This window comes from Notothenia rossii, assembly GCF_949606895.1.
Source record: "Notothenia rossii genome assembly, chromosome: 10".
Taxonomy (NCBI): domain Eukaryota; kingdom Metazoa; phylum Chordata; class Actinopteri; order Perciformes; family Nototheniidae; genus Notothenia; species Notothenia rossii.
In genome coordinates, this window is record NC_136908.1 from 38,202,342 (window position 1) to 38,215,864 (window position 13,523).

General features: G+C 41.5%; 1 protein-coding gene and 1 long non-coding RNA gene across 2 annotated transcripts; both read right to left on the reverse strand.

The window, feature by feature from the left end:
• Positions 1-1,591: 1,591 nt before the first annotated feature.
• On the reverse strand, positions 1,592-5,265 carry LOC307023172. Its single transcript, XR_013803615.1, has 3 exons — positions 5,153-5,265; positions 3,559-3,651; positions 1,592-3,366 (listed from the first exon to the last, which is right to left on the reverse strand). It is a non-coding gene; the product is annotated as an uncharacterized lncRNA (long non-coding RNA).
• A 3,554-nt stretch (positions 5,266-8,819) lies between these two features.
• On the reverse strand, positions 8,820-13,153 carry LOC307022630 (uncharacterized protein). Its single transcript, XM_079655471.1, has 8 exons — positions 13,063-13,153; positions 12,765-12,843; positions 12,145-12,583; positions 11,610-11,701; positions 11,026-11,402; positions 10,522-10,591; positions 9,598-9,760; positions 8,820-9,148 (listed from the first exon to the last, which is right to left on the reverse strand). Exons 3-8 carry the CDS (start codon positions 12,462-12,464, stop codon positions 9,034-9,036), a joined length of 1,137 nt encoding a protein of 378 aa, XP_079511597.1. The 5' UTR covers positions 12,465-12,583; positions 12,765-12,843; positions 13,063-13,153; the 3' UTR covers positions 8,820-9,033.
• Between the last annotated feature and the right edge of the window lie 370 nt (positions 13,154-13,523).

Genomic DNA, 13,523 nt, shown 5'->3' on the forward strand with positions numbered 1-13,523 from the left:
TTCGCCATGTGCTTTTTGTACGTCAACCGGCCGCTCTCACACAGCCAGCAGCTCCTTACAGTTTCAAACTGCATGAATTCCCCAATATGCACATACTAAAATGGTTACTCCGTCGCCTGAGAAAGTATTATAACTTAAAAGCAGTTTATTCAAAAGTATGAAAAGGTAAGTAAAGGTTGATTAAGCTGTTGTTGTTAAGCAAAGCAATAGCACTTGTACTCTAACAGAAGTACCATCACAAAAGAAGGCAATGTGGAAGCGCACTATAGCAAGAATATACTGTAAGTTGAATAACAAAAATTCCAAAATAAAGGAAGGTTGGTCAACTGTACTAGGAAAACACAGTATTTTACATGTAATGTCTTGAAAATGTCTGTTTGATATCTGTGCGAAAACTAATACAAATATTTATAAAAAAAAGAAAGGAAGGTTCAAGTAAAGACCTGAACTGTTTGTTTTCACCGTAAGAGCCCTCTGACTTCACCAGCTGACCTCGCTGTTTGTTCCGCTCGCAGATAGCATCGAGGCGAATGTGGAGAATGCTGAAGTTCATGTGGAGCGAGGAACAGAGCAGCTGCAGAGAGCCTCCCACTACCAGGTGAGTGTGCTGCCCCCTGTGCTAACCCTGAGGTGAGACCCTGCCCCTAACACTCTGTCTCTGCTTCTGATTCTACAGCAAAAGTCCCGGAAGAGGATGTGTATCATTGCCATGGTTTGCTCCATAGTGCTCGTCATACTTGCCATCATTATCTGGCAAGCGGCTAAGTGAGTTGATTCTGCACAACTGATGTGTCACTTCTGTATTTTACTCTGCACCTCCCACTTGCAAGTCCCTGCTCGGCATCATGAGAATAGGAAGAGGTTGAGAACATCACCGAGGATTAGGTCTGTGCAGATGGATGGTCCAAAGCATCTGAACTGATCACGCCTGTTTTTATAAAATGTTATAATGAAAAAACCTCCTATTTAAACTGACATAAAGGACTGAGGTGATGAAGGGGAGCGATCATTCATTTCTTATTTACTGCACTAACATTAGCTCTCACTGTATTTAAAAAAAAAAGTATCTTATTGTCAATGAAAGGAAAAACGAGAAAGGAAACACACAACTTGTTAAAGTGGATTCATGTGTTGTTTTAAGGGGTGTAACTTTGTTTCTTATGATGTAAAGTGTGTGAGTGCCTGGCATCCCCTGTAGCATTACACGGGACCTGTATGTCTCCTGGTGGTGACGTCTGTAATATACATGTTGTAAAGCTCTAACAGATGACCAATATCAATCTAATCCATGTTTGTAAATACTACAAAGCGCTGCATTATATTCTGCCAAGTACACTATGGATCATAAATAATGACAGTATCTCAACAATGAAAGTCACGTCTTCAAACAACACATTTTTAGATTGATTTCTATGACTCTTGACAGTATGCATAATAAATGTCTTAAACACGTCTGGAGGTGTCATCAGTTGTGTGTCCACATGTAATCTCTGGGGTTCTTAAATTTAAACTGCAACTTACTGCATTTACTTTTTATTTCCAGATTTTGTCTGTCATGTCAGTTTTGATATAGCAAAAAAAAACTGAAAACAGTAGGATACTGCATGGCTGACAGACACATACACATCAATGCCCAGACACACTTTCAACTATATATCTGGCAGTGCAGGTAAACACACAAATCACAAAAAACAAAAAGACAGGAAGTAAAACCAGACATGACATAAGGAGAATGTTTGAATGAGAAAAAACATAAACAAGACCATGACAGGGAACTGTTGATTGGGTCGTGAACTAGTGTGTCATGGATGAAGTGGACTATGGTGGCACAGTGGAGCATTACCAGATCATCTTCATCTCTTGCCCAACAGCAACATTAGGTACATATCACAATCAAACTGATGATCACAATAATAATCTGGGGTTAATCATGATTTAATCACGGGGGGCCGGGCGGTCCTGGTTGATTTTTGTTCACAAGACCTAGCCATTGGAAGCAGGCCCAGCCACAATGTTGTAGAAAATCAACAATGTACAGCTCGTTATGTTCCTGTGACTTTGTCCAGATTGTAAAACTGAAAAGGTCAGCCTGGAGAATGTAAGAACAATTAAAGAGAATTATTGTTGAAAAGTTCTACCTTTCAGTTATTAAAGATGCTTATTACACGGCTAATTTGAATACTACATTCTGATCAGTTGTTGTTAATTCTCGCTAACACACCACTGCTAAGGAGAACAGACCGTTGATAAGGAGGATCAAGGGAGACTGCAGTCATCAATCTGCCGAAAGAAGTCCGGTCAATTTAACGTCAGTTAGGGACAAACATTTATTTTTTAATATATCAGGAAAGACCATGCAATACATAAAAACAAATAATTCATTTTTATATTTTTTCGAGAGCATGAAACTTTGGATTTTAAACAGTAAAGAAAGTAAAGAAAAGGAAAAGAGAGGTCAACACGCTGAGTGATGGTCTGCTGAAAATCAACAGAAGAATACAGACAGGAAGTAAACACTAATGGGAACGGGAGAAGAAGATATACAGGAAGTAAACAGCAGAAGAAGACATACAGGAAGTTAACACTAAAGGTAACAGCCAGGGCCATTTCTAGCTTTTTGGGGGCCCTATGCAAGATGCTGTTTGGGGGCCCTAGTTTTGACAGTTTTTTAACTACAATGGGGGGGATTCCGAAGCCTTTAAGATGATCTGTGGAGATGCATCAATCTGTTACACTTTAATAGGAAAACAGGCTAATTTCGCGAAAACCAAGCAATTGAAAAATACAAAAAAGTATATTAAAAAGGTAAACAATAAGGCTCCTCTATGTCAATAATTGCAAGAGATGCAGCATTTTCTCGACAATGTTTAAGTTACATTTTTCATCTTCCCCAGACGTCACTCATTGGCTGTCAACCAATGAGTGCAATGACTTGGACTTTATTACCCCAAAAATCCAAGCCACAGCTTTGCTATCATTGCAGTTTAGTCGTGTTTATATCCTACATTGGATTTGTAAGCATATCATGCTTCACCGAACACACAGTGGCGACTGGTCATTAGGGGCAGGTGAGTCCCACCTAGTGTCAGCAGAAAGTATTACAAATAATGATTACAAAAACATGCAAAAAATAAATAACAAAATATATTTTAAGATCATGTTTAATCATCTGATTCGTCTGTACATTGCTGTTTTAGTCTGTGTTCTTCTAATTAGTGTCTACAGTGTGTGCCTATTGAGCTGTTTAGAGCCATGTGGGACAAAACACCCAACACTGCTCTTACTCAGAAAATAAAGTGTCACACTGAAGGCAGGCAGCTTTCCACCCGGGCCCAGGCCTACGCCGCCGAGGAAGAGGAACGCAACCTAAGACACAAACAATAAAATGATTATATTGCCATAAACTGCACATGAAGAAAATGAACAAGAAAATACAAAAAAACACTATAGGACAGTGGCTGGCCTATTCCTTTTGAAAAGGAAACAAACATAACATGTTAGTTGCCAGCCTCATTCACCAACTCAATATACAATTAAAGAGTTAAAAACAAGGCATACTTTCACAGACTTATTTTCCAACTCAGCTCAATCCTGCCGGGGAAATGGTCGCTTAATATCCCGGGTTGCTGGGCCGGTTGTGTGTATTAAACTCTGTAAAACACATAAATAGGTTGCTTAAAACACAATTAAAAACGTCTGTTTAAAATGCCATTTAAAAGCAAATTGCTCGTAACAGACCCGGTCTCGTGCCTGTCGGGAGAGTTTCCCTCCGTCAACGGTAAAATCACGTCTTGCACTCGTCCCAATAAAACCCAAACTAAATGAGCCACTTGCATAAGTTAATTTAAAAGACCATAAAACCACCTTAAAACTGTTATTCCTACCTTTGGTAGCCATAACTGCTCCTAGTACTAGACTCCTGGTACTAGGATGGGTTAAATGCAGAGGCCAAATGTCACTGTGTATGCTGTGTGCTCTGCATGTGTGACCATTAAAGGTCCCATGTCATGCTTTTCCGGTTATTACCCTCCCTCTTGTGTGTTATGAAGGTTTTTATGCATGTAAACGGTCTGCAGAGTCAAAAACCCTCAAAGTACACCCTGTAGCGAGTACAAATCTAACACAGAAAAGACCTCCCCAAAACGCCTCGTTGGAGATTTCATGTTTTCTTCCTGGGTATCGTGACGTAGGGATACCCAGTAGCCACGCCCAGAGCTATGGCCGCACCCTCTGCCAGCCTTTCATGAAACAAAGCTTCCCAAACCTTTCAGCATTCATGCCGGATATGTACAGTGTAGCCTACACTGTACAAAACACTGTGTAGGGCACTGAAGAACGATGCTGTTCCTACTTTGTTTGGACCAGCGGGAGATTCGGGTACACAACCTGTAAGTATTCATTGTTGTTTGTGTATTTATGATGTTTAAAACAAACAAGGTATATATCTACCACGACTGTGTAAATGGTCAAACGTTTTTCGGGCTGCTAAGCCATTGACACAGTGCTAACTAAGTTGCTAGCGTTTCCACATATAAACTCCGATGTTAGCAGATGGCCGTATGCAGTAAGTAGCGTGGCGTGGGAAAAAATTAGGGGAAGCCAATAATACGTCCTTTCTTTTGGGTCGGGGGTGTGGTGGTCAATGAAATAACGTAACCAGATGAGTGATTACAGCACCCGGTATCATTTTACACACATTTGTATCATACAGATGCAGGACTTACACACGACTGTTATCTAACCGACAGGTCCGCACGCATTCTCCAGCCGAAACTCTAATAAGCATTCATTCACAAACTAAATCAGGAAACCTTTAACGTTTTACGTCCGATTCGCTCCTTTTTTCCTCTCTGTAAACAGCTCCAGTTTGGGCATTGGCCTGGCCTGTCATCAGATTGTATTTGTTGTTGCTGTTGTAGCGGAAGTTTAGTACAATTATTTTTGATTAAATACTCAAAATCTCCACCCTCCATAATTGCACTTGCTTTAGTTGCTTGCTACTTTCTAACGGCGGTGAGAGTGGTGCAGTGGCGCTATCTATCTTCTATCGATTAGATTTATGATTCGAAAATTATAAAAGTAGGGTAGACATGTAGATATTATCCGACTGAACAAAACGTGCATTTATCTAACAGGTTCGTTTTCCACTGACCTTATTTCGATCTATTTTCCAAAACCCTGTGCAGAAATCCCATCGCTTTTTTGTCGAGGGAAACCAAACCGAGCGCAGCTTACTTCTGGGTTTTAGAACGCGATTGGATTGTGAGGCAAGGGAAGCCAGCCGCCTCTGGCTTCCCTTGGGATGGCCCTGACCAATCACAGGTTGGCAGGGGCATGACGTGAGCCTCATCTGATTGGTCAATCCCTCCATTTTTTTTCACCAAGGGAAGCCAATTTCGGCTTGCCTCCTCTCGCAACAGAGAGTGCAATCTACTGTTTCACCATAACATCTAGAGGGGCGTTGTTTCACTCTTTGTAAAATACTCAATGAGAATGGGGGAGAGATGGGCCGGCAGCAACACAGAACAAAGAATTTCCGAAACTAAACGAAGTGTTTTTATTTATTTATTAAAATTATAATTACAATCCGAATAAACAGGGGAAGCCTTTCTTCCCTTGGCCTCCAGGAGAAAAACGCCACTGTGTATCTCATAGCTGGAGAATGTCTGCAATCACCAGTGTTGGGCAAGTTACTTTTAAAAAGTAACTAGTAATAGTTACTGCTCTCAAAAAGTTACTAGTTACTTTATTGAGTTACTAAATTATAAAAGTAACTAGTAACAAGTTACTTTACTTAAAAAATAATAACAATAAAAATACAAGTTTTTGTGTTGTTCTGTGGCACAGTAAGAAAAAATACAACTCCCCATCATTGTAGAAATTATCATTATGAAATGTTGTGGAACAATAAAACACAAAAGATATGTTTAGATATTTTGACAGGCATCTTTATTGTAGCCTCAACAATCAAGTTCTCAGTAGTACACTTGTAGTGCAATATAAAAATATAAAAACAACTACACTCTTTTGGCAGTGCACACATTAACAACAACTACAATATGTTGGCAGTGTAACAATTAAACAAGAACTACACTCTTTTGGCAGTAACAATAAAAAAAATAAAAAACTGTCAGACTGACACTGAAGACAAACAAACTATTTTCAGCCTCACAAAAACAAATTAACAGTGAAATAATTTACCTCACATCTGGCCAGTGTTGGGGAAGTTACTTTTAAAATGTAGTGTTTGCTCGTTACTCGTTACTTCTTTAAAAAAGTAATCCCTTAGTTACCCTCCAAGGAAAGTAACTTTTTACGTTACTCGTTACTTTTACGTTTATTTTATGTTGCTCGACTTTGGGAAGAACCCCATCTCTGTTCCTAAATGTGTAGGCTTACATAAAGTTCTACTATGGAGGACATAACAGATTTGTTTTGTGCTCTTTATTATAAAAAAATGCCACAGAGCACTTAACAAAACATTGGGCTATAGGCGTCAACACCACCACTAAACAATAATATCAAACAATATCAATATAAAATCATAATCATTAAACAGGCTAGCCCCAAAATAGGTGCAAAGCTAGTGCAAATCATATCAATAGGCTCCTTAGGAACAACATGATGAAAACCTCAAAATGGCTCATGTGTCTCAAAATAAAACATGCCTCATGTAAATCCAACAGAAAAATAATAACTTCAAAATGTCTTGATATCGATTGCTTGTGTAAATAAAATAAAGTGGCATAATACAGCTTGGAAGCAAAGACATTTTAGCCAAAATAAAATCAAGAACAATTTAAAGCAGGACTGGCCTCAGAATTAAAAGGCTATGTTCACTGAATATGCTGGCCCTTCTTCACAGTATGATGGCAGATAAAAAAAGAGGATATTAGCATAGGCTTGAGCTATGTCTACAGCATGGGTGGCAGGCAACCTATTCCACATCAGTACAAAATGTGTGATTATACCTCATCAGGAGCAGTCTTTCAAAACGTTTATCTGAGAGTCTGTTTCTTCTGGGGGTAAGCACAATACCTCCCAGGCTGAACAGCCTCTCCACCGGTGCACTGGATGGTCTGGCACACAGTGGCAGTGTTGTATTTAATGGACACAGCTTTCACTCGGGGGAAACGGTTGAGGACTTCTAACTCTGAGCCTGATCTCATACTCAATACCTCCGAGTCTGCGCTAATGGACATTGCGTCTTCCTCTTCCTCATGTGTGCGGCAACTTCTCGGTTTTTATTATCAGCCGGCTCTTCATCACGGGGTAGAGTGCGACCCTCCGCGATGAGCAGCGCACGCGCCGCTTCTCTCTGCTCCGCTCCCCCTATCCATCGAACTTAACATTTCGGCAACGTCAAGGCAGCCAATAAAGCTTCACTGCTCTCCAACACCGGTGCGAATCGCGTCTTGATAGCCTAGGACAAGATTATATAGAAGAAATAAGCCTAGTTTTCAGACACACGACTCACTAGAGCTCTATCAGGGGAAGCATAATGCATTTATCTTAAGAATATTTATCAAGAAATGTCCGTTAATGGATAGGCATATACATTTATATCATAGACATCGTAGGCTATATGATGTATATGCCTAGGCTACTAACTTTCAGATAGGCTATTAAGAATCGGCTTACCTGTACAATTACACCCGGTAGGTTTGCTGTCATCCTCGACAGTCCATTTTGGAGTGCCAGTGTCCTGGACATCAGGGTCTCCAGGGTTGGTAGAAGACTACCGTACCATAGTAGCAGTTGTCTTCCCCTTGCAATATATCCAGTGCTACTGTCAGGGGTTTCAAAACACTGCAGTATTCTTTTAGGAATAGATGTTCGCGCTCTGTCGGGGCTCTGATGTCCAGTCTAGTACAAAGCGTATTCAAATCTTGGGCCGGGATGTCACTGATGCGTGACAGGGCATCTTGGAAGGAATTCCACCTTGTTGATGTAGGCACAATCATTTTTTCCCCACAGATTTCATCGACAATCTCAGAGGCCAAGATAGAGAGGCTCGCCTTTGTCCAAAGAGCAGCGCACTTGCCGTTGTACTCCTGTACACACATTTTGAGTCACTGTTGGAGGACAGCCATTTGTCGATGTCATTGCCCGAGATCAAATTGAGTGTATGCGAAGCACACCTGAAATGCGGGGGAAGAGAAAACTGTCCTTCTGTGGTCCCAAGCAACTCTTCCACATCTGTGAAAACTACACCTTGCTCGTCTTTATCCTCCTCCTCGTTAGGCTCAGGGGGTGCATACACTGTAAAAATATCCACTGTGAATCCACAATAATTACCTGGCAACTTGTTGCATGACTTTCACAGTAAGGTTCACAGCAATTTACTGTGAATGTCTTCACAGCAATGTATTGTAATTTCACATCCATGATATTACAATGCATTGTTGTAAAGGTACAACTGTATACTGTAACTTCACAGCTTCAATTACTGTGATATTACAGTATGTTACTGGGGAATTACATCATTTTGTTGTACATGCATTACAACAAGGGCCTGTACTTTTACATTTCTATTGTGAAAGTAATGCAGGAGTAGCCAGTAATTTACTGTGAATTTACAATGTGTACTGTGAAAGTAATGCAGGAGTAGCCAGTAATTTACGGTGAATTTACAATGATACATGTGCATAACTGTAAGCCCCAACTCCAGTACTTCCTGGAGGAAGCTCATACAATGGTTTCCTGTCCAAGTTTAACAGGAAACCAAAGTGTGAGCTTCCTCCTGGAAGTACTGGAGCTGCACTACAAAAATGCACGTAATCTTATTGTACAATTAAAAACAACACCAAACGCACAAATGAGGTAAAATCAATGGAAGCCCACTGGCATATTTATTGACAAAATAAACAACAGTGTAAACAACAGAGTAGACAAACAGGAACAGGAACTAGTTCACCTCAACTATCCATAAAAAACAGATTAACCCTTAACGGATCCTTTAAACAAATAATCCCTCGCAGGTGAACTGACCGTAATGCTTCCCACTGGACTTGTCCCCGCACACCATGCAGTCTATGCAGACCATTCTAAGTCTATCAGCTTCCGGTGAAGGGTGCTCACGTGAGGGTTAATGGAGCTTCGCTTCTTTGCCTTGGAGCCTTTCTCCGGGTTGATGCCCAAGAAGCACCTGTTGATAAGCAAAGATAAGTTTCAGTTTTAATTAGACTCATGTATTGCAGGCAGCATTTATCAAGGTGTTCACCTGTGTCTTTTCCCACACCGACTGTTACTAGTCCAAACCTGTTGGATCATCCTCTCACAATAACATTATTTGTAGCCTAGCAGAGTGCCTCAGGTACCTCTAACATAAGGTTTACTTACTTATCCGAATTTTGAAGCCATACTATAAATGTGAATTAAACCATTATGTCAATTTTTTAACAAGATAGCCCAGCAACATCAAGTGATGGTGTGGTCCCAATTTGCATAATTGGTTCCAGGCTTCATACTCAAAGCATTTAATCTACTTTGTGGCCTCTGTAGAAAGGCATAGACTTAATAGCCAGATAGTGAAACACAACTTTGCATGATAAGTCTTACTGATGACATTAATCATGTGTTTGAGTGTTACAATACCTTTGGATGAACTCCAGTGTGCATGATCCAACAGGATATTCGAGGTTGAAGACATAGTAGCTGCTGAATAAAGCAGCTACCCCATGCAAAAAAAATGGGTGTGGGCCCATTACCACTTGTCCCTCGATGGATAGCATCCACCCAGAAGGCTTCATTGTGTCACCTGAAATGAACAGATACCCCGTCATGCGTTATTGTGGATAGGTACATTCCTAGAATCAATCAAAACAAAAATAATACTTGAGCTAGAGATGTCAATACCAGATCCGAGTAACATTCATGATTGGCCAAGGACCAAAAAGCAGGAAAATATACAGTGCAGAGCATGCAAGGACATTACACAGAACCCTCCACTTCAGGTGGACAGCACTTTTCTACTCCACCATCAGTGAGGTAGGCTACTTAACAGTCACTGTAAAAGCATCAAAGGTCTCTGTGCAGATAGGAGAATCTGGCTGAACGACAAAGCAACTCCCTAGCCCTCCTCCCTCTGCCTTTATGGCTAGGCGGTTTAACCTCATTCCTCTATGGGTAGATGGTTACGAGCCCAGCTGGAACGAGAACATGTCAACTCGTCAGACCCCTGAATCATTGAAACAGGCTAGAGATTTTAACTAACGCGAATCGCTGAAACATGTGGCGTCAGAGTATCGTAAGTGTCGTTTCACAGACTGGACTTGAATGGAGTGCAGGGGAGATGGAAGGCCTTCAGTCAGATTCTCCCCTCGATGCAAAGGAACACTTAAGCTCTTTAGAGTAACCATTCAGTATCCTATCCCTCATCGATGGTGGAGCAGAACAGGGATGTCCTAAGTTAAATTATATAACAAGAATAAAAGCAGCAGTGAAGTCTAGCCATTCAGGTCAGAAAAGTAGGAAATCCTGTATAAACAGGAAAAATCCCATCCCTGAACATTACATTACCTTGAATGATCAAGCAGGGGGTGCTTGGGAGTGCTGCAGTATTCACTACATCAGCAGCAGTGGAACAGGTCTGTAACAAAGTAACACACAATAGCATAGATTTAACATTATGCAAGGATGAAGATCGTTCATTGGTCAGAGGTAAATCAGAACATAATAAATGGTCTAATAATAATAATTACTTGCATTTATATAGCGCTTTTCAAGACACCCAAAGCGCTTACAAATGGACGTCCGCAAACCAATGTGCAGCCCCCGCCTGGGTGATGCTAAGGCAACAGCTAATCCGCGCACTACAGCTCAACACAGATCAGCTCGGCCCATTTGGAGCAACTTGGGGGTTAAGTGTCTTGCTCAAGGATACTTCCGACATGCGGACAGTCAGAGCCAGGATTTGAACCACCAACCCTACGGTCGATGAAAGACCAGCTCTACCAACTGAGCTTCACTCGCCCCTAATGTAATCACTCGTTTAGCATTTTAAATAAATTAAAAATAACGTACATCAACTTCGAGCATCAGTTTCTCCGTAGGCTCCTTAAAGTAGACCATAAGGAGCTGGAAGATGCAGGCAGCCTTCTCCGAACCCTCTGGATCATAGCTGGCCAGAACTTCCCTGATCTTCGGGTTGTCCAGTTTCTGGCAGAAATGCAGGATGGTCTGTCCTCTCTGACCCAGGGCCTCTTGGAGCTTCTGAAGTATGTTGACGTCCGTCAGGAGGCCAAAGTGGGAGAAAAGCCCTCTCTGAGAAAAGAGAAAAGGCCATTCCTCTTTGACCTCCAACATCGCTGGAGCAGGCATTCTGTTGAGGTACCTCCGCAGAATGACGTAGGTCCTCACCATCAGAGGTTCTGCTCTCTCTGCCCCACGCATCCCTTCCTCTGTGTACAGACATACAAATACATGTTTGAGAGTACCCAAGTAACAACAATTAAATTCAATGTCCCCACCTCTGGGAAATGTTGAGTGTCAAACCTTTAATTTCATGCTCTCATCATTACTCATTCTGAATATTAAGGTGGCCTTTTTGCTTAATGTGGGATGTTTATTTAGGTGTCAATTCACCAAAAATAAAGTAGATTGCATACCTGAGTAGATGTTCCGCAGATCCCTTTTCGAATCCTCCAACGTTGCCTCGGTCTCCCCCTCTGGTAAGTCTGCTGGGCACCACCTCACACACCTAGGGATAGGAATCATAGGTTAAATCAATACTATTGGGGCCGATCATTTGGACTGGTTTTGGAGTAGGAACATTTCAATTATCATGGACACAGTTACACTGACGGCGATTATACAAAATCTACGCACATAATTTAAACATTCAATTCAAATAACCTAAGTTAGTCTAGCATGGCAGTGCCCCTTTAACCCCTAATTGCTACCAACGGGTCGTGTCAGTGCCTTGCATGGTTGCTGATCGCTATTAGTGTGTGAGTGTGAATGGAGAGGACACTGGCGCTGTATGTTCGCCGCTTCTCAGTGTGTGAATGAGAAGACCATCGTAAAGCACTGGGTGTCCTTAAAAGAGCTATGTAAAAGCAAGGAATTATTATTACTGTAACCTTCAAAACCTTCAACGTACAATAATTACAATATCTATATTTTGTCCACCCCTACACATACCCGTATTGGTCGACAGGACCTCTCGTCAGTCTGGACTCTCCTGCCACTCCAGTGTTCCTTCTTCCCTCTTGGCTTCGTCGGCGTCGAGCCAGAGTGTTGTTCCTAGTTTTATATTCCACTCTAGTTTTAACTTGTTGGAGAAGAGAGGGGCATCCATCTCCAACAACTTCACCTCGCCTGCTAATGTCAGCAAAGCTTTTTGGGTGGCTCATGACTATTAATCGGACGATGCTGTGGCACATGGCTCTGGTTGGGTTGCGCTCATGCTGCATCATTTGATCCACCAACGCGTTCACAAAGGCCCTTCTCTCATCTGGCATTGGTCTCTCTTCTTTTTCCACCACACTGAAGAGGATGGTTAGCCTGGCTGCCTGACACTGAAGAGGATGGTTAGCCTGGCTGCTTGACACTGAAGAGGATGGTTGGCCTCTCTGATGACCTAGAAAAAAGGAGACCAGAGAAAGGAGAAATTACAAAGGCAACCAACAAAAGGAATTTTTCAGTTTGTATGCAGATTATGAACATGAGCATGTTGTAAAGGTGTAGCCATTCAGTCAGGTAGTTGAGCATCCCATTTAGACGAGACCGCAGTCACACAATCATATCGAAATGTTAACTACCTTAGCTGCAACAACACTCGAACAGTCACTAGCAATTTCCTCGAGGCGTACGCGCACCAGGATCACGAGGATGTCAAATCTGGAATAGAGGCAGTAAAAAACCACCACAGGGAAGCAAGAGAGGTAAGCTCACATAAATGTACTGTCAAACAGTATTGGATGAAGTGATTAATCTCAGGTGTGCTGCACAGGTAACAAATGTCTGAGCTTCAGTACTTCATGGAGGGAAGCACTGGAGCTGGGGACTGCAGTTATGCACAGTCTATAAACTACGGTCTGTGTTGCATACTAGGCCTACCTCCAACTAGGAACCAATCCGTGGATTGGATTTAGGATTTAGGCAATACACCTCGTCGCGTCGGTCAACACCAGGCAGGCAATCAGTAGGCCTAGAGGAAGATACAAGATACAATATCTGTTTATTCGCCATGTAGTTTTACAACATACTAGAAATGTGTTGCTGGTAGGTACTGACATAAAGACAACACTGGACAGGGTGCAGGGACAAGACAGGAAAAGTGCAAAACAGGACAGTGTACAAAATGCAGGTAAAAGTAGAAGCTAATTTAGGCTAGAATAGTATAGAAATAAAATAAGATAAAAAATGTTTGTTTTCAGAGAAATAACATTACGCATTGCAATAACCTATAAACATTTCAAACCTATAAACATTGCGAACCTGTAAACATTGTGAAGAGGGAGAGAGAGTTTGGTAATCCTTTAAAATCCAGAGTAGTGTTGATGAAAATATTGAGTGAT

What these genes read in the sequence shown, in the direction of transcription:
- LOC307022630 (XM_079655471.1), bottom strand. Translation starts at nt 12,464, where the DNA reads ATGCCAGATGAGAGAAGGGCCTTTGTGAACGCGTTGGTGGATCAAATG. An exon ending in TCTGCGGAACATCTACTCAG is followed by an intron (nt 11,403 to 11,609) that starts GTATGCAATCTA and finishes GTCTGTACACAG; the next exon opens with AGGAAGGGATGCGTGGGGCA. An exon ending in AACTGATGCTCGAAGTTGAT is followed by an intron (nt 10,592 to 11,025) that starts GTACGTTATTTT and finishes ACTTTGTTACAG; the next exon opens with ACCTGTTCCACTGCTGCTGA.